The following is an 18,467-nucleotide window of genomic DNA, read 5'->3' on the forward strand; positions in this document are numbered from 1 at the left end:
ATCCTTTCTCAGTTTCACCCGATCGAAACGTGTTCATTGTTCCCGTGAACAATAATGGATCAGAATTGTACATCTATCGATTGATTGGTCAAACGAAAACTGTCATTTTAATTAACCTTTGACTGCGATGGGAATTAAAATTCAACTATAATTGATTTTTATTGCAATTGACAACATATTTTATATCTGTAGTATTATCCTTACCAAACATACATGACGTCCAAGAAATGGTTCTTCCAGATATCACCGGTTTCTGGAATCCGTAACTGAAAGAACAATTTGTTTCGTTTGGGATATTATTGAAAAGATGGACACGGTTCGACGGAAATTACATTTAATCGATAAACAGCTTTTTACAATTCGAGCGCGATTTCAACGCTCGTTCGTCATTTCTGGGGGTTTCCCAGCGCTATTCGCACACCGTCGCGAATCAAAGGATGCTCGAAGCCACGAAAAATTAACCTAACGATCTTTACAAATATGTACAATGCAACGCAAAAACGATATCGCGTGGTGGATTGGTGTGGATCGACGTATACCAAATTAGGGCTGGGGACACTTCTAATATTATTGTCAGAGTATTCAAGTATTCGAATGTCGTGTCATTTGAATACTTTGGAATTCAGTTACTATTACTCGTATATTTCAGAACTGAAATGCCATACTATTTGCGTATGGGAATATATTCGTCGAATATTTGAATCACCAGATTCTTCGAAGACTCGAATACAAAATATTCAACAAGCAGTCCCAGCCCATTACCAAATAGAAAATTATTCGACGACTAACTCGCGCGCGCGCTCGCAGAATTCCGAAAGATTCCGTGAATCATCGTGTCTCGTCGCTTGGCTGTGACGCAACCGGTCAATCTTTTGTTTCGCCAGGAATTCCAGAGCAACATGATCGCGTGCTCTTTTTCCTTTTCTTCGAGAAAATTATTCCTCTTTAAGATTGGCTTTTTTTTTTAAATTGCAGGTCGACTTAAAATTACAATCTGGAAAGCTCGATGGCACATGGAAAGAAAGTTAACCTATAACCGAGACGAACGAGTTAACTTGTACAGAAACGGTACACGAATCATTTAATTTTCAATCTGCACTACGGATACAGTATATTTTCCCCCATGCTTGTTTTACGCTTTATTACTTATTTATGTAAAACTGTGCATTTAATTGCATCGTAATACTCGTATTGATAATAATTTTCGTTGTCGTTCGTGTTTGAATTAACTCGTCTTTATTCGTTTTTATACTCTTAAATTAATGGAACAATAGACGTTGTAAACAAATTTTAATAATGACGATGAAATTCGTTTGCGCGCGTAACGAGTTTAAAAGAAGGAAAATTCTGGAGTAAAATCACGATTAGAATTGAAACGCGTGCACTGATAGTTTATATATATGTATATTTATATATTTCCGACCGATTTATTATGCGGGGAAAAACACGAACGATACGGATGGCGTTTTTAAATGTCGATACCTTTAACCATAGCATTTCTCGAAAATAGTGGATCTTTTAAAAATGTACAGGATTCTTACAAAAAATGAGCCTACTACCTACATTGAATTTTAAATTGTCAACTATTCAAATTTCCTTTTATAAAAAAAATCAAGCACAATAGCCCCCCCCCCTCTCACCATAATATCGTGAACACAATTGTGATTAAGTGTCAACATAATTTCAAAATTTTATACTCTGGTTTCCGTTTTTTTACTTGAAAATAATTATATCCAACAAATTATAGCCTTTCAACAATGTCAGAAATAGTTAGATTATATTTTTAAACTAGCCGCTCCCAGTTTTGAATATATCGGGGGATTTGGCTTAGTGTTAGGATACGTTGTGTTGACCATCCAGCATCGATCGTATATTTTAAATTGATATGTTAATCGTACACTATACTCGAATTTACGCGCGACGTCATTTTACCATTTCGATGGACGAAGTCTCGTCGCACAGATTCTTAAAACCTTCCACAACTCTTATCGTCGTTATAATTGTACATAGAAATTCGGCGTTGTTGCGATTATGTTCACAGATGCGTTTCCAAGTCTCGAAGATCGTCCGGTCGACGACAGGGAAAATAAAATTTTAATCGCGTAATGATTTCTTCCGTGCAAATTGATCGTCTTTCCCGAGAAGTTTGATCGACGTCCACGAGAGGGATGCACGCGAATCGCTTAACCTAAACTGTCCTTGATGCGCGTCTTCAATCGTATATAAAATTCGGAAGGAAGTCTGCAAAATTTTAGGGGCGTGGACCGAATAACATGTATGTGCAAAATTCTACTCTAAATTTTTTGCAGAATAACGTCCATTTCTATTAACGAGAACAGTGGAGACGTTTGATATCTATTCTCCAAGACTGCAACTCAAGAGAACAGAGTCAAAGCTACCCAAAATGACCAAAGATTCAAACCCAGACCTAGCCTCCTCAATAGAACACTGCAGACACATCACCACTGGGTCACCACGACACGCACGTTTTCCAATCGTTTAAGGATTCCCGACCACCTAAGGAGTTCAACGTACCGATTAATCTATTTTTCTCTCTAACGAACGTTTCGACGGATATCACGTGGTTCTTCCCATCCGGTAGCTTCCAAGCCGGCTCGAGGGCGATAAGAAGGATGTAGCCCGGGATCGAAAAGGAGTCAAGAGGAGGTCTTGTTGGCAAATTTCTCGCTGCCTCAGTAGGCTCTCAATCCGACTTCCATCTCGGGGTCTTGTCGGTGGGCAAGGTGGGGCTCGATTCCTCTCGCGGTTCCCGTGCCGGTTCCAGTCACGTGGTGACCGTGGTGGCCGTGATGGTGATGGTGATGGTGATGATGGTGATTCAAGTGCGGCGGCTGCGCCGCAGCGTTTCTGTACGCCCTCTGTTTCTCGTCAAACTCGCGCACTCGTTGGCTGTAACGTTCCAACTGATCGCGAAGGACAGCGTCCTCCTCGGCCGCCCGTTTCTCGTCGAACTCTAGGCATCCGACCCCGTCGAGCCTCTCCAGGTCGATCCAACCACGCCACAACACGCACACACCGTTCATTATCAGTTGCGACCTTAGATGCACCTGAAATCAGAAACATCAGTTTCTAGTGACAACATTTTGGGGACGTCTGAAGAAAACTGTTTATTCAAAATCGAATGTAGGAATCGAGGAAAAAATACCAAGATACGACACTGGTTTCAAAGCCGCGATCATCGAATTACTGACCAGTCGTCCTGCTCGCTGAGCCAACGTCGCCTCGCTACTTGCTATTATTGTAATGGAGACATGTATAATTTAGAAAACGAAACAAGGAAAAATTATTTTTTTCTTTTATTTAAAAATAATCATCGTTAAAGATACATTGAACGAACACACCGAGAGTTAAATCAACAAATCGTGCGATTGATTGCACGCGCGATCCTCAATTTCTCAACGGGGCGTGACCAAGAAACTCGATGGAACTTGCTCGTGCAAGACACCCGAGAATCATCAAAGTAATTTCTAACGAACAAGAAATTGCAAGCCTGCTACACGAGTCCACTTTTCCGTTTCGATGTTCTGGAGACGATTCCCCCCACCGTCGTTTGCGGAGATGCTTGTACGCCGCAGATGCATCGTGGGAGGGGTCCATTAGGACTCTCGTAACCCGTCTTCAAGTTTCAATCATGTTTCGGCCCCCTTGCCCCCTCCTCCGCCCGAGTTTCTTATTTCCAGCGAACGATTACGCAGATTGGACGGTACAAGCTTCGAGGAACGATGAAATTGCGAAACCGACGGTGCAAGAGGAGGGACGGCGTCGAGAACAACAATACGGAAATCGAACCTCTTTCGAGGAATTTTTGCCTACTATTTCAAAAAAATATTATTTTACCACAAATAGTTTAAACATAACACCCAAACTTAAATGGAAAACAAATTTCTGATAAATGATTTGAAATTTTATTTCGAACAATTGTTTCTTACTTGTATGATAAATAATTCTTTAATCTTATATTCCTATACAAGGTGTTCGGCCAACTCTAGGAAAAATTTGATTAGGAGATTCTAGAGGCCAAAATAAGACGAAAATCAAGAATACCAATTTGTTGGTTGAGGCTTCGTTATTAACGTTTAAAGTACCATACCGACCAGAAAATTTTTCTTCTAAGAAAAAAATTTCAAATCGCAACTGAAAAAAATATTCTTGGTAGCGAGGATCAATTACAATCATTTTTGGTGAATAGACATAACCCCGAAATCCTACGCACTTTCGAGAAAAAAATTCAAGTAAGTGGACAAATTTTTCGACAAAATTAAAAAATTTCAAATCGTTCAGGAAAAATTACATTCGTTTGCGAGGGGCAATTGCAATCATTTTGGTGAATAGACATACCCCCGAAATTTTACGCACTTTCGAGAAAAGAATTCGTGTAGGTAGAAATATGTTATGAATAATTTTTAACAATAATTTTATTAATAACTTTTTAACGAAGCTTCAATCAACAAATCCTTGAATTTCGTCTTATTTTGACATCTACAATCTCCAATTCAAATTTTTCCCAGGGATGGCCGAACACCCTGTATAATAATTGTTTTTTTACATTCGTTTAAAACAGTTGTAAAACAGTTGTCGATATTCGTTTGAAATAATTATTTCCTCCCTTCCTTCCGAATGATATTCGCCCCAAGTCGGGTTTAGTATTGTGAAAAGGTGGTCGACGGTGCATAAAAGCCGGCAACAAAATTTTCGAAACACTAAACGGTCCTTGGTTTTACGACACGGACAACGACGTTGACCAGCGTACAATTTACGCGAAGCAAGGGACGGATGGGCCTAGCCGCCGGGTCTCGAAAAAGTCGAAACGGGCAATTATCTCGGCCCTGCTCGACAGGGTTATTTTATTTCCTGGCAAATGGCCCCGTTTCCGGTCGCGTTGTAAAGTTTAGAAACTGTTACGAAATCCAAGCTGACCGTGAAAAACCTGTCGATGTTTCGTCCCAGGTTAGTTTCGAGAAATACTTTGTTTCCTTCTTGGAATTTACCGAGGAAAATCTATAATTTTCTTCGACGTTTAATTGACAAAATTGAAGCATCGATTACTCGATTATATGCTGCAGCGAAATGTTAACAACACGACGTTCGAAGAACTCAATCGGAGACGGGGAAAATGGCTATCGTAGTTACTAGAATAATTCCAATATCCACGCCATCTATGAATAAACTATTATTTGTTATTTGTACTTATTTCGTTAGATGTCGTTCTCCTGCTTTTGTCGTAAGAGAATTACTTCACGCCACGAAGAAATGTGCTCTACTCCAGAGTGAAACACTTTGAACTTTTAACCTCGTTAAATTGAGCGTGTCAAATGTTCCAAACATCAAATCGACGTCAAATTGCTCTTGGTAAAGAAACAGCTTTCCACGAACGGGCACAAAAAATATGGAACCGTGAAACCAGGTACACGTCGAAGGAAAAATCATCGTTACGAGCCTCGTCTCATTCTTTTCATTTCTGTTTCCTTTTTTTACGTTCGAAGCATACAGCTGGTTGTTGGCACGACGTAACAATGTAGCCTCGCAGCGTGCGGCTCTTTGTCGAATCATAATCGACCGACGGGAAATCGTCAGCGGGCGACTGCGACTCTCCGTCGGTTCGATAATCGAATCGTTTGTCCCCTTTTTTTAGAGAAAGACCAAACGATTCAGCGATCTTGAACACACCGGTACGACTGTCGGCGGTGGAAATTTGTGATCTTCGAATCTGAGAAACTTTCTACGAAGCCGAAGATTTGTTTTCCGTCAATTGGAAATTACATAACCTGCAAATTTTCGTATTTATTCTTACAATCTCACAGAAATTCATTTCTGTCCAGGCTTATTTTCTTAAACGTCTTTCCCTCGAGAATTAAGTTTTGTAGATCCTTAGTGAAGAATCCAAGTCACTGATACGTGGAAGAACAAGGAAATCGCAGTAGTAGAATTAGTTCCGTAACGTCATTTCAAGGAATTTCTTCGTCAGAGCGTTCAAAGTAAACAGGTTGACGTCAGACACCACCGACAATAGATTTTGACATACAATGACTGCAATACGTCTCGCGTACGAATCGTCGTCGATTCACAAAGCGTCGCGTGACACGTAACGGGGAAACCCGTCGGATTCGCAACTCGAAGGACAGTGTGTAATTCACGCGTCATAGTCACGGTCGACGAATAAAGACCTGCCTCTTCTCGTTGGACGAAGTATAATACGTTATCATCAACGCCACGATACATTTGTTAAATGGCGAAGGTACAATTACATTTCAACAAGCTTCCTTTGCAAATATCTTGATAACCATCAAATACCAGAACCATAATGTACAGGGTGTTCGGCCACGCCTGGGAAAAATTTTAATGGGGGATTCTAGAGTCCAAAATAAGACGAAAATCAAGAATATCAATTTGTTGATGGATGCTTTCGTTAAAAAGTTATTCACGTTTAAAGTTCCGCCCATACTGAATTTTGTTCCCAAAAATGCGCAAGATTTCGAGGGTATGTCTATTCACGAAAAATGATTGTAATTGACCCCCGCAACCGAAAATAATTTTTCCAGAACGATTTGAAATGTTTGAATTTAATTGTTAATAACTTTTTAACGAAGCCTCTATCAACAAATTGGTATTCTTGATTTTCGTCTTATTTTGGCCTCTAAAATCTCCCATTAAAATTTTCCCCAGGAATGGCCGAACACCCTGTATATTCGGCAATAGAATCTCTATATCCGGAAATGTGTTTCGATAAAATCGGTAAAAAAATGAAATGGCTCGTCCCATAACAAGAGTTAATAACGTCCAAGAACAAAGAACACTGGTCCAACCCCATTCGATTCAAAGACGTCCAAACGGCCAGATACAAGTCGACTCTTGTCGAACAATTTAACACCGGGCATTTGAAACCCCCGGGAGGGGGGAGGGAGAGAAAAAACAAGAAGCTAAACCGTCGGAGGAGTCCAAGAGAATTTCTCACGCGAACTGGGGGCAAGGCAGAAAAACTAACAAAATCTATTTCACACCTTTCTCCGTCCGTGTCGCCATGGGCGTGACCCATTATCGCCCTTATAATGGTCGGCGATATTTAAACTGTAACGCGCGCGTCTCTTTCACGCGTTTCAACCCTTTCACCAGTCGAATTTGCATGTCGCGGTACCGAACGGAGAAAAAAAAACGCCGAGCAGATAGACGTAGTCAACCCCGTTGTCGGAACGGGAGGGGTGAAAAATACCGAAAGGGTGGAAAGGCCTGTAAAACAGTGCCGAGACAAACGACCGGCTATTTCGACGGCTCTTTTGTTTTTCGGTAGGCGTTACCCGTGCCTTTTTGCGCTAGGTCCACTTCGAGCACAATGCTTCGAATCGCAGCCATACGTCAACGATGTCCTGGCGGAAAGGACGACCGGCCAGCCATACGGTCAGCGCGCGTGCCCGCTAGGGATGATCCCTTTGTTTTTCTACAGGTCGCATTTGCTGTAGATTTTTTTTCTTCTATAGTTTCAGAATTGTTTTATCGGACATTCCACAAGTAATTTTTTTCGACAGGCTTTGTTCGAACGTTCGTATTTAGTATGGGGTATGAAATACGTAGGGAATTCCAGAATTCCGTGGCACCATAATGAATAGATTTTACTAATCGTGAGAGTTGTAACGTGCAAAAAAAAGAAATGAAGTTTTTGCTCGTACCGCGTGGAATTTTACGACTGGAAGGAGAAAGGGATTCGTTCGAGGAACCGAAGTAGTCCCTAGGACTTATATTTAGCCCAACGAAAGGACTACCGAGTATCCCGGCAGAGTTGTAAATCATCTTGACCTAAGTCAACGCGTTTCGATTTCGGACGAGAAATTTATGCCTCGAACCAGAGAAGACCGTTAATTTTTGTTCTAATATCCATTCTTGGACCAGAAGAAAATTACACGATTGTTTGTGAAAAAAATCAACGAAATCAATGGAATGAACGAACGTTTGTTCGAATAAAGGAGACGTAATTATTAAATGAAAAAAAGTAATGGAACAATTTTAGATTGGCGAACTTGAATTTTATTTCTCCATTATTTTACTTACGAAACTTGAGGTTATCGGTTCGGTTATGCTCCTTTTTATAACCCGTACTTGGCAGTCAATTTGTTGAAACGAATGATACGTAATTAAATCGTACGGTAAGGGGTTAAACGAAAGAGGGCGGAAAAAAAGCGTGCGCGAAGCAACGAGAATCTCGATAAGATTGACGGAAAGCGGGGAATTCCGAGCGATGGCAGCGCCACCATCGCCCCCTTTCATTTAGTCGGTCTTTATCGAGCTCTATCTCACTCTCTAGATCTCTCCCTTAATTATTTCCTCTCTACGGGGAACGGCTACGAGAACAATGAAGGCAGACACGTGCCGCCGTGCGTCGTTCTTTATTACGGTCTCTTTCTCTCCTTCGCTCATTGTCGATTAAAACAAAACGGTGGCCGGCGGGTCGTCGCGTAAACAACCGGAGCACCTCATGTGTCTCCTCTTCTCGAGTTGGAGAAATAATGAATCGTTAGCGCGGACTCTTGTTCCCTGATACCGAGACGAATCTAGAAAAGCGACTGGCTGCCTCGATCTGAACGACCGAACTAGTGATTCACGAACGCACGTCGAGGCTATGAATTGATTACGAATGCATTAGGGGGGTTGCCATGATATAAACAAACAAAGAATCATCGAATTTTTTGTAATTTATTGCGAAAAAGGCGTTGGACCAATTATTTTTTATGTTCTGTTTCGCTATTGAAATATAGAAAAAATATTTTTATTTATTGAAAGATTAATCGAAGCATCGAATCGATATCTTAATAAATTCCAATATCGGCTCAATATCCAAACCATATTTAAAAACCAATATTAGCTAAAACTGATGGCTGCGTGATCATTGCGACATAGTAGGAAATATTAAACTCCGGTGGGAGGCCGAAATGTGGCGTCACAGGTCGCTTTGGGTTCTCCAAGGCCCGAAAGTGCCGAGAGTTCCAAAGTACTTTCCCTCCGTTTACCCGTCGGAGGATTCCAAGAGGGACGGAGCAAGATTTATTACCCATTATATACCAGGTGACTAGTGAAGACTTGGGGCATCTGGCAGCAGCCTCTCGGCTCGTTTCACGGATTTGGAAAAGCGCTAATTGACTGGTAGCTCTTAATGGCTGTCGCTGATTCTTTTGATTTTTAAAATCTCCCGCGCTGCTTGTGCCTCCATTTAACTTTCGAACGCGTGCCTTCGACGTGTTTTGACATCCCCGGTTTTAACTTTACGTATTATTATTAGACTGCGGATGTTTATGATCGTAGGATATTCAAAGACATTTATGCACGTGGGCGGCGCATATACGCGTGTAAAGTGGGTGCGCAATGCATTCACTATATTAGTAAAGAATGTTATCCAAACACTTGTACTATTTAATTCCCTACGCACTTTTAAAAATATTTCCTTTAATTTAGTATACCTCATACAACGTGAATCGTGATCTTGTTCGAACGTGTGATGAATTATTCTTAAAAATATTGATTTATTTATTATTATAATAGTGTAAAACAAAGTACAAAACATTGGAACACTATTTAAGAGTGATTAGGATAGATTCGAACGTGTAAAATGAGAATGAACAAAGAACGGTGATCGAGATGTTGATTAAACGAATGAAAATTACGAATTTAATCGCGAATATATGGCATACGCACAATCTCGACGCGCCGTGTTTAGAAAATGGCGGATTCGCGACGTATCTATCGATCGCGATGGCGACGCCCCTCCGTCGGCGCCGGCGTAGGAGAATATCAGTTTCAAGCATACTCTTAAATTCTAGCCGAATGAAAAAGGAGTAAGAACATGGAAGAAGCCGATAATCTCCGTATCCCTTACTTTAGCGAAAAGTATAAACATCAAAATTCCATAATTATGACTACTTAAACGCCAACGAGAAATATTTACCGTCATTGGATGATCGATTGCAAATAAATCGCCCAAGAATCTATCGTCGGCTGTTAAAACACGATTTCCAAAAGTTTCGCGCAAATTGACTCGTCAGCTAGCCGTGTCACAAGTCAGGCAAACCTCCCGTCGAGACGGTCAAAAAATTTGGGACCGGATATCTTTCTCTCGTCTGGGTGAAAACGCTGACACGGTGACACCATTGTTCGAGAGGCAGAAACGGATACTAAATTGCTAGTGGGGGCGATACACGACGTGTCCCGGGGACATACGACGCCAAGGACATGAAAACTAGACGTCCCGTTCAAACTGGCCCCGTTTAATGACCTCCCATTTGTCGAGCTGCTATTCTCCAATTAGACCCGCCGACGGTTTTACGGGGCCCACGCTGATGCGTGACCGTCGATGCTCATAGAAAAATAACTATAGCTAGATACTTCAATATTCGGACATTTTGCAATTTTCAATTTGTTGATGTATAATTTTGTCTACGACGATCAATGAAATAATTTACGCATACAGTGAGGAGCATAATCAAAATCGAATATTAGTGTTAGCATCGTCTTCGTAAAGAAAAAAAAACTAGAATTTTCGAATATTCGAATGCAGAAAAATTTAAGAAGTGTCCATAATCCAACCCTCTGACGGATTTTTCATGGGAAAACGTTTGAATCCTGGTAGAAAGTTCACCTACCTTGCCACAATCCTTCTCGAAATCGCAGTCACCGGCCTCCACGGCGTAGTTCCCGGAAGCGTTACCAAAAACGAGCTGAAGGTTCGTGCCTGTCGCCGTGAACGCAATCTCGGTATGACCCTCCCGACAGCCATTTTGAAAGCGTACACGACGTTCCTCAACTGGCCTATCTCTGTAACCGGTGTACCTAACCTGAAACAGAATCATTTTGGTTATGATAGTTACGGCGTTTCTGATACTTTTAATTTACGGGAGAAACGAAAGATCATTTTAACCTGTTAGACGAGAATCCCCTTTAATTAATGGAGCATCGAGGAATTCGCGGCAGTTTTAATAGGAACAATTATGATTCGAGAAAACGAGGACATTCCTTTCAAGTGATTTCCTATACATATTTGCGATGAATCATCTTTTTTCTCACATTCTTGGATATTTCCTATGTGCCAGAGGCAAGTAAAACTTCTAAACAAATAAAATTATTCGACTTAACTGTTCAAATATTGTTTTCTTTGTGATAAATTTTATCTTCTTGATAATTTAAATGACAATATACGAGGATGAATTGATTCGTGCAGAAATAAACGTCCCAGGAATCTTATGAATCATGCTGAGAAGAGAAGAACACGTTGAATATCAAACGGATTACTGTAACCTTTCGGAACGAGTCACCGATGCAAGTCGAAGGAATTACATACATTACGATTTGTATCGCTACAATTCATAACAGTCGATCAGTATAATTTCGAATTTCGATTCCGAAGCATGTTTCGCACTATTTGTGTAAACAAGTACGTTCCACGAACGCGAACAGAAAGATTCTTCGTCCCAAATATCAATTGTACACAGATTATCGATTAAGTAGCACGAAGATCAATGTTGTACTTGGATTTTCGTGTACAAATATTCACGGAATAATGAATAAAAACATTAGATTCACTCGTGCATTAATTTCTTGCTTGCAACTTTATTTGCAAAGATATTGGTTCAAATAATCCTTCAACGAACTTAAATTTACGAACGAATTTATAAATGGGGCAAACAGAAGTTAATTTATAATCTTCTCAATTTACAAAGAAAGCCAAAAAATATACTAACCTCGCTTTCTCGACAAAGTCGCCTGAACAGTTCGTCGCTGCCAAACTTGTCCTTCTGGTCGGGGACCACTCTAGGCACCTTGAACATGAACCTAGGCCGTGGTTGTTCGTACAGGCCCATTCCGTCGAAAGGCAGCACGCTGACACCTAGCCCTCCGGGTCCTCCGGGGTGTTCGCTCATCGTATGCATCATCTTGAAAAGCTTTTATCGACGAAGATCTTCCGACAACGACCTTACGATCAAGTAACTCGACGAAGAATAATGCAACGGACGATCAAAAAAATCGTTTTCACTCGTGGAACGTTTCACTCGAACGTATGAAATTCGATCTGCGAATAATCAAGTTAACAATACCGCACAACCAACTGCGCCCAACGGCGTCTCAGTGGAGACTAAGGACTAGCGGGCCGGGGAAGGCTTTAGATCGGTGGTTCTGACGCTGGCCACGCCCACCGACGCGTCCCCGAATCCCTACCATACTCGAAGAGACCCAATCACGAGCCAACGACCGTGGGGAATTCTCCCGCTTCGTTTCACCCTTCGAGGCAACGGTGGAACAGGCAGGGGTGACTCTGAAATTGCGTTACCGGATTTTCCAAACGCCGGAGCTCGGATCATGTTTACGTTTCAGGACGTTGAAATTGGATGCGAGTATAACTGTTGAATTCTTGGGCTTAGGTGTCTGAAGAATAATGTGCTTTAGGCAATGGCGGGCTTAAGAGTTCAGAAGGGATGGGACTAATAAAAATGTGCGTAGAAAATTCGAGAATCGCAACCCTAGAGATTATAAACAGAAATAAAAATATATTCACATATATTCATAATTTTAATTACATTGAAAAAATGCAAGAAAAAAAACTTTTATTGGTTCGTAAGTACATAAAATATTACTGGGTCAGTTGCTCCACGTCTCACGAAGAATTCATAAAAATTAGGTATCGTTTAATTAATTCGATTGAAAAGGTTTCGCAGCTCCTGTGAATTTTGGAAACACATTTCCAAAGGCTCATTTACGAGCACACTTTCGCCGTCGGCCCGAAGCAAGAATGAAAGGAACGAAAGACGATAGAAGAACGAAGAAAAAAAAAAGAAAGGATACTGTGTAGGTATCCGTGACCGGTAACGCGAATCGCGCAAAGGGACGTCGATCTTAATCGCGGATACTCGACAATGATCCTCTCGAACGGATGAGCTCTCGACACTCGAGAGAGGATGAAGATCTCTTCCCTCGAGGGGATACGCGCTCTGTTGTAGAGGAGGCCCGACACACAGGGACCCCCTGACATGTACTTCCCATATCTACGGGGGTTATGTCAGCCAATCCCCGCCACTCGTTGGATCCTGCTACAGTATATTATATTATCCTCGTGATTCTGTGATTCACTCTTCACCTCGCCCCATCCTTTTTAGCCTGCGCGAAGGATTCACCAACCGGCTGATGCTGCTTTCACGTAGCGACCAGCTGACGCAGAAAACGTTTCTTTTCATTCGTCGACTCGCACAACGAGCCTCGGCCTGGAAAGTAGCTAATGGATTACGTTTAGACTAGGGATAACGAGTTTATCATTGTTTTTGTAACGGCAGACTTCAAAAGGTTGGATGTACATGTAACGATAAAAGTAAATTTTGTTAATAATCGTTGGCGAAATTCGACACTAGCAAATATTCATCGCCTTTATCTTTCACCGACGGCCGTAGTCAACCAAAAAAAAAAAAGGACAGCGAGTGAGACCGAATGAGAAAAGCAACATTCTCTTTTATATAAATAATTGCTCGTATCATTGTTTAAATGTTGCCCTTCACGCTTCACTGATTCCAAAGGAAATCTCCCAGTTGGGAGGGATAGAAATGTTCGACTTACGAATCAAGATATTTTCGCGAGTCGTGAAGGTAACACGACGGTGAGTGAAACTAAGGTAGAAAAAGGATTCTGAACCGTCGCAGGTAAAAGTTCGCGGAGACTTTAACGACGATATCACCGCACAGCCACGCTGAAACGGTCGAAGGTAAATAGCTTTATAACCCATTTATACGATCACTATGGTACCCAGAAATCTGTGAGATTTTACTGCGCCAATATCTTCGACTTTTCATTATGGAATTTTCCGGTTCCCCAACTTTAAAGCCGAGTCCTCTTTTTTCAAAGAACGAGCCACGACGAAACATTTTATGCGACTGCAATGTATATTGCAATAAAGTTTCCTTTACCTGACTTCTTGCACGGCTAGGGATTAACCCTCCGACTTAAACATAATTAAAAACTACCAGGTAATATTGTCGTGAACTGAAGGAAGGCAATTCGAAAACATATAATTTAAAAAAGCATATCTACTTAAATAGAATGGATTACTTTACCATACATTCAAATTAAACATACAAATCTTTGCCAAAGAAGACAATCGAAAATAAGGGCGGTGCCACTCATTATCAATTTGTTATTATACTTCTATGCACCGATCTAATATTTATGATACATCCTGCATTTCTCGCGACCGAAGCGACACGGACGAATTCGTAAAAGCGCACGTGCGTGAGTGCACGTGTGGACCACCACCACCATGGACTCCGCTGGAGGCTGGGATTGGCCAGGCTTGTGGACCAATCTCAGCCGAGAGGCGGGAACCATTCCGTCGACGCGTATTTTTTACATCTCCGCGCAGTAAACGCACGCGGGAAATTAATTTCGCCGTGCTTGGCATTCATGGCGACGAAACATTCCCTTACGATCGAACAGAAACCACCGACTCTATTCAAGACAGAATATTCTAAACCCTAAACGACTTTCAAAACGTGTAATGAACTTTTTTATTGCGGAAAAGATGGATCGTAACCTGACCTAGGCACATTTAAAATAACGTTATTCGAAATAATATATATACATTATTAAACTAATTAGATAATTTAAAATAACCATTATTTCTGTTATTTCAAATAACGCTACGAAAAATAAAAGATTTAAATGATTGTTTCGAATACATAGTCATTTCTTTCAAATAAAGTTACTTTTATGTTATACGTAAAAGAAAAATAATAAAGCAATCGAAGGAGTAATTATTTCCAATTGTTATTTGTTACTTAATTTCAAATAAAATGTGTTCAAGCCTGATCACAACCCTACTCAGAGCGTGACACGCCAAACAAAGACCAGATCAATAGAGTTCCGTCACGGAACCGTTGCTAAAGAAACTATGTGATTGTGCCCACTATATCGTGTAAACATTCGAAACGAGCTTCGTCGATTGAACGAACATGTCCTGCGAAAAGAAGAATTCTTCTGTTTTGTCCACTTGGAAGCACAAGGCTTACGAACGACATCGTTTGAAAGTAAGTGCGAAAGAATATTCATTAGCCAAGGTACATATGTATATTGTAGGAAAGAATAGTGCACAATGAGAGTGGCGAATAAGGCTTAAAAATTGGCCTTCTAGATCAGAATACCCACTTATCACAAACCATCAGGTTTCTTTCCCTTTCTCTCTCTTGCTCCTTAAATTTTCTAAGGGATAGTCGAGCACCCTCTATTTGTGAGCCATATAAGTATCAATATCGATAAGAAAGGAAACGCTTGGTAAACCTATACATATAATTTCATACATTTTATGCATAGACGCATCTAAAATATACAACTGCATTCTTTTTTTTAAATCGAACTCTGGATAAGATAATTCTGGTCGCTCGGATCGATGGAATTTTATAATCTTTGCAAAAAAGTATTAAGCTACATATACTTTAAACCTAATAATTTAAGAGTCACGACACTTTAAAGTTTATTTTGAAGAAGTACTCATTATTTTGTAATATTCCTAATGTTAATGGTATTATTCAAGTAAGTAGATATTAAGGTTCATTTATTAAAGCGTTTCAAAAACACGTTGTAAGTTTGAAGATCACCAGTGTCCACCATAATAGTTAACATGTTAGTATGTAAGTTAAATATTATTTATTATTTAGGTGATGAAAGCTACGTGCGCGATAGACGTGAATCCTCCAGAAGGTAGGCCTCACGTTGTCTTCAATGCCAAAGGGTTGCAACTGGAACGAGAGAAACAGGATCGCATCGTCAGCGAGAATTTCATTCTTTTGCAGAAGCTACGCCGTATCATGCACCGAAAACGACCCATCGAGGAAAGCCACAGACTGAAATGGGACGAGTCTCGATGCATCAGAACTCGTTGATACGAACAGTGCCATCTGTGAAATCGTTTTAGTACTTTTGATGCTACTAGGACTCACAATTATTTATTTATTTGTTTACTTGTCTAGCAATAGAAAAAGAAACCTTCGATATATAGCCAGACAGACGAAAAAGAAAAAAATATTACACATAGACTACAAAAGTGATGCAAACAGAAAAACTGTAAGCTATAGAGATATACATCTCTACTCATCGTAAAAATGTTAGGAATTAACATTCAAAATTAGTCCGTTAGACGGCACTTACGTAACTCTTAATAATCAAACAAAGAACAGTACCATCTACCAAATGACACATTTTTAATTATTAATGAATTTAGTAAATAATTTGTTCATAAGGTCACTAACAGTTTTTAACTTCTAAAAATTCTACAAATGCATTTGTACATGTCTATATACATACGGATTTTACAATAAAATTTTTCATGACAGTTTATTGTCACGTGAAAAACGTAGCTTGAAAGTTTATAGAGCGGTTTCTAATTACTATAATAAAAGATTGAAGAACAATAAAAGAAAAAATGGAGGCGTACGAAGAAGCAGAAGGCGAGTTTGAAAAATACCCCAGCGACAAATCCTCATCGGTTTTCGAGGACACCTCACGAGTCTTGACTCCTTCAGAGGCTGGTGAATGTCTTCACACGTTAGGAAAGTGCGATTCCGGCCTGGGTTACGCTTATTTAGGTCTGGACGCCTCCAACAAGGGTCTGACCGACATTAGGATCATACCAATGTTCAAGTACGTTCTTTACGTGGACGTTTCCGGAAATAGACTGACCACCGACGATCTTCGTCACCTTTCGAAGATGACGTACCTTCTGATGCTTCGTGCCGATAGAAATCGGGTGTCTTCTTCTGAAATGGAACCGTTGCCGTACCTGCAGGTCCGTGATCAAATTTTTGAGAAGTGGGGAAGGCAGTATGATGTGACACCTGAATGGTGGGAGAAACAGACGGGACAATAAGAACATTCATTGCTTCTCCCGCCATTTCCACATCATGCTGCTTTTCCCCACACCTCGAAAATGGTATTTAGCTTATTTTTTTGATTATGCTGGTCGTGACAAGGTTGCGATTCTTTGACAATTTCTATACAGTCGAATGCTATAGAACATTTAATTCACAACCAATGTAAAGGATGAGATTCAATGATGAAACTGTTTCTAAACCAGACCCCGAATTCTGATATGAAATTAAATAATGATCGAGCAGCTTAAAACAGCTTCCTCCCGTATCGTCTTAGGTTCTCACACTAAACAAAAATAAACTAACAAGCTCGTCGGGCATCTCTCATCGGCTTCTAGAATGTCTGGAATTAAACCACAACAATATCGATGAAGTAACATTGAATCCGTACGAGCTAGATAACCTAAAAACTCTAGAAATGCGCGGCAACCTGCTGGTGACGACCAACGGAATATTTTTTCCTGGATTGATACGTTTGTATCTGGCGGAGAATCAAATCGAGAGATTGGAAGGCCTGGAAATGTTGGTTAACTTAAAGATTTTACATCTGAGAAGTAACAAACTATCGAATTTGGACGGATTTGACTCGCGTTGTGCCAAACTTGATTATTTGAACCTACGAAACAACGAGATCGTGAAAATCTCGGAGTTAGAAAAATTGAATTGCTTGCCAGCACTGGAGACTCTGATTATTTTGGAAAATCCTGCTATCGGCGACAAAGAATCGGACGAAGAAAGTGTGTCCAGGCACATTGTTTTAGCTATGTTACCTAACCTGACACGACTCGACAAGGACCCGGTGCTTTATCATGAGAAGAGGGAAGCCAAGGAATTTCATAAACAGATGATGCTCGATGGGACGAAGTTTACCGATTTCAATTTTAAATAATAACAAATAAGAGAACTGAGAATACGTAAATACACAGTAAAACGTAGAAATTACTTATGTTAATTCTATTATACATATAGGATATAGGATAGATGTTTTTCAGAGCCTATAATTTGTTCACAAGTTCAAAAATTCAATGCAGCGAAAGTGTTAAACACAAAACCCCAAAAAATACTAATTTATGGTTATACTATACCAGACTATTATACTAAACTGACGCTAGAGTGCGTAACGGATGAAGCAGTTTCTCGCAGTCAAAAGTACTCGCTATAGACTATAACCCTCACCGAGAAATGGAGGAAAGCATACTTACCTGGCGTAGAGGTTACCGTGATCAATAAGGCGGTTCCTCCAGGGTGAGGCTCGTCCATTGCACTACGGTTGAGCTGACCTCTGCGAATATCCCTAATGTGGATATCTCGGGCGTAGAATTTTTGTTAGTCGGGACTGCGTTCGCGCTATCCCGGATAATTGATCATAAAAATAATTTGATTTCAGAATGGAAGGTGTTCGCCTTCCATTGTCCGAGTCGAATTAAAACGTTTTAGCCCAAACATAACCGAAGGGTGGGTGGGTGTTTCTGTGAATAAAACCCTTCGGGGTATTAAAGACCTTCTGCAATACTCTACATAGTGCTTAGAAGTAGACAAACTCTCATATTCCACTAGATGACAAGAGAA

The 18,467-nt window shown here is 40.5% G+C and overlaps 3 protein-coding genes and 1 non-coding gene across 4 annotated transcripts; 3 read left to right on the forward strand and 1 right to left on the reverse strand.

The window, feature by feature from the left end:
* Nucleotides 1-326: 326 nt before the first annotated feature.
* On the reverse strand, nucleotides 327-12,112 carry LOC122402488 (protein big brother-like). The gene is made up of 3 exons (XM_043405310.1): nucleotides 11,739-12,112; nucleotides 10,644-10,835; nucleotides 327-3,068 (listed from the first exon to the last, which is right to left on the reverse strand). The coding sequence occupies exons 1-3, from the start codon at nucleotides 11,928-11,930 to the stop codon at nucleotides 2,694-2,696; spliced, it is 759 nt and encodes a 252-aa protein (XP_043261245.1). The 5' UTR covers nucleotides 11,931-12,112; the 3' UTR covers nucleotides 327-2,693.
* A 2,875-nt stretch (nucleotides 12,113-14,987) lies between these two features.
* LOC122402547 (uncharacterized protein CFAP97D2-like) lies at nucleotides 14,988-15,914 on the forward strand. The gene is made up of 2 exons (XM_043405422.1): nucleotides 14,988-15,062; nucleotides 15,690-15,914. Exons 1-2 carry the CDS (start codon nucleotides 14,988-14,990, stop codon nucleotides 15,912-15,914), a joined length of 300 nt encoding a protein of 99 aa, XP_043261357.1.
* A 539-nt stretch (nucleotides 15,915-16,453) lies between these two features.
* LOC122402588 (leucine-rich repeat-containing protein 23-like) lies at nucleotides 16,454-17,787 on the forward strand. The gene is made up of 2 exons (XM_043405513.1): nucleotides 16,454-16,816; nucleotides 17,176-17,787. Exons 1-2 carry the CDS (start codon nucleotides 16,454-16,456, stop codon nucleotides 17,785-17,787), a joined length of 975 nt encoding a protein of 324 aa, XP_043261448.1.
* A 305-nt stretch (nucleotides 17,788-18,092) lies between these two features.
* On the forward strand, nucleotides 18,093-18,254 carry LOC122402601. Its single transcript, XR_006259528.1, has one exon. It is a non-coding gene; the product is annotated as a U1 spliceosomal RNA (small nuclear RNA).
* The last annotated feature ends 213 nt before the right edge of the window (nucleotides 18,255-18,467 follow it).

This window comes from Colletes gigas, unplaced genomic scaffold (genome assembly GCF_013123115.1).
Source record: "Colletes gigas isolate AHSC1104 unplaced genomic scaffold, ASM1312311v1 Colletes_gigas_Sc00037, whole genome shotgun sequence".
Taxonomy (NCBI): Eukaryota; Metazoa; Arthropoda; class Insecta; order Hymenoptera; family Colletidae; genus Colletes; species Colletes gigas.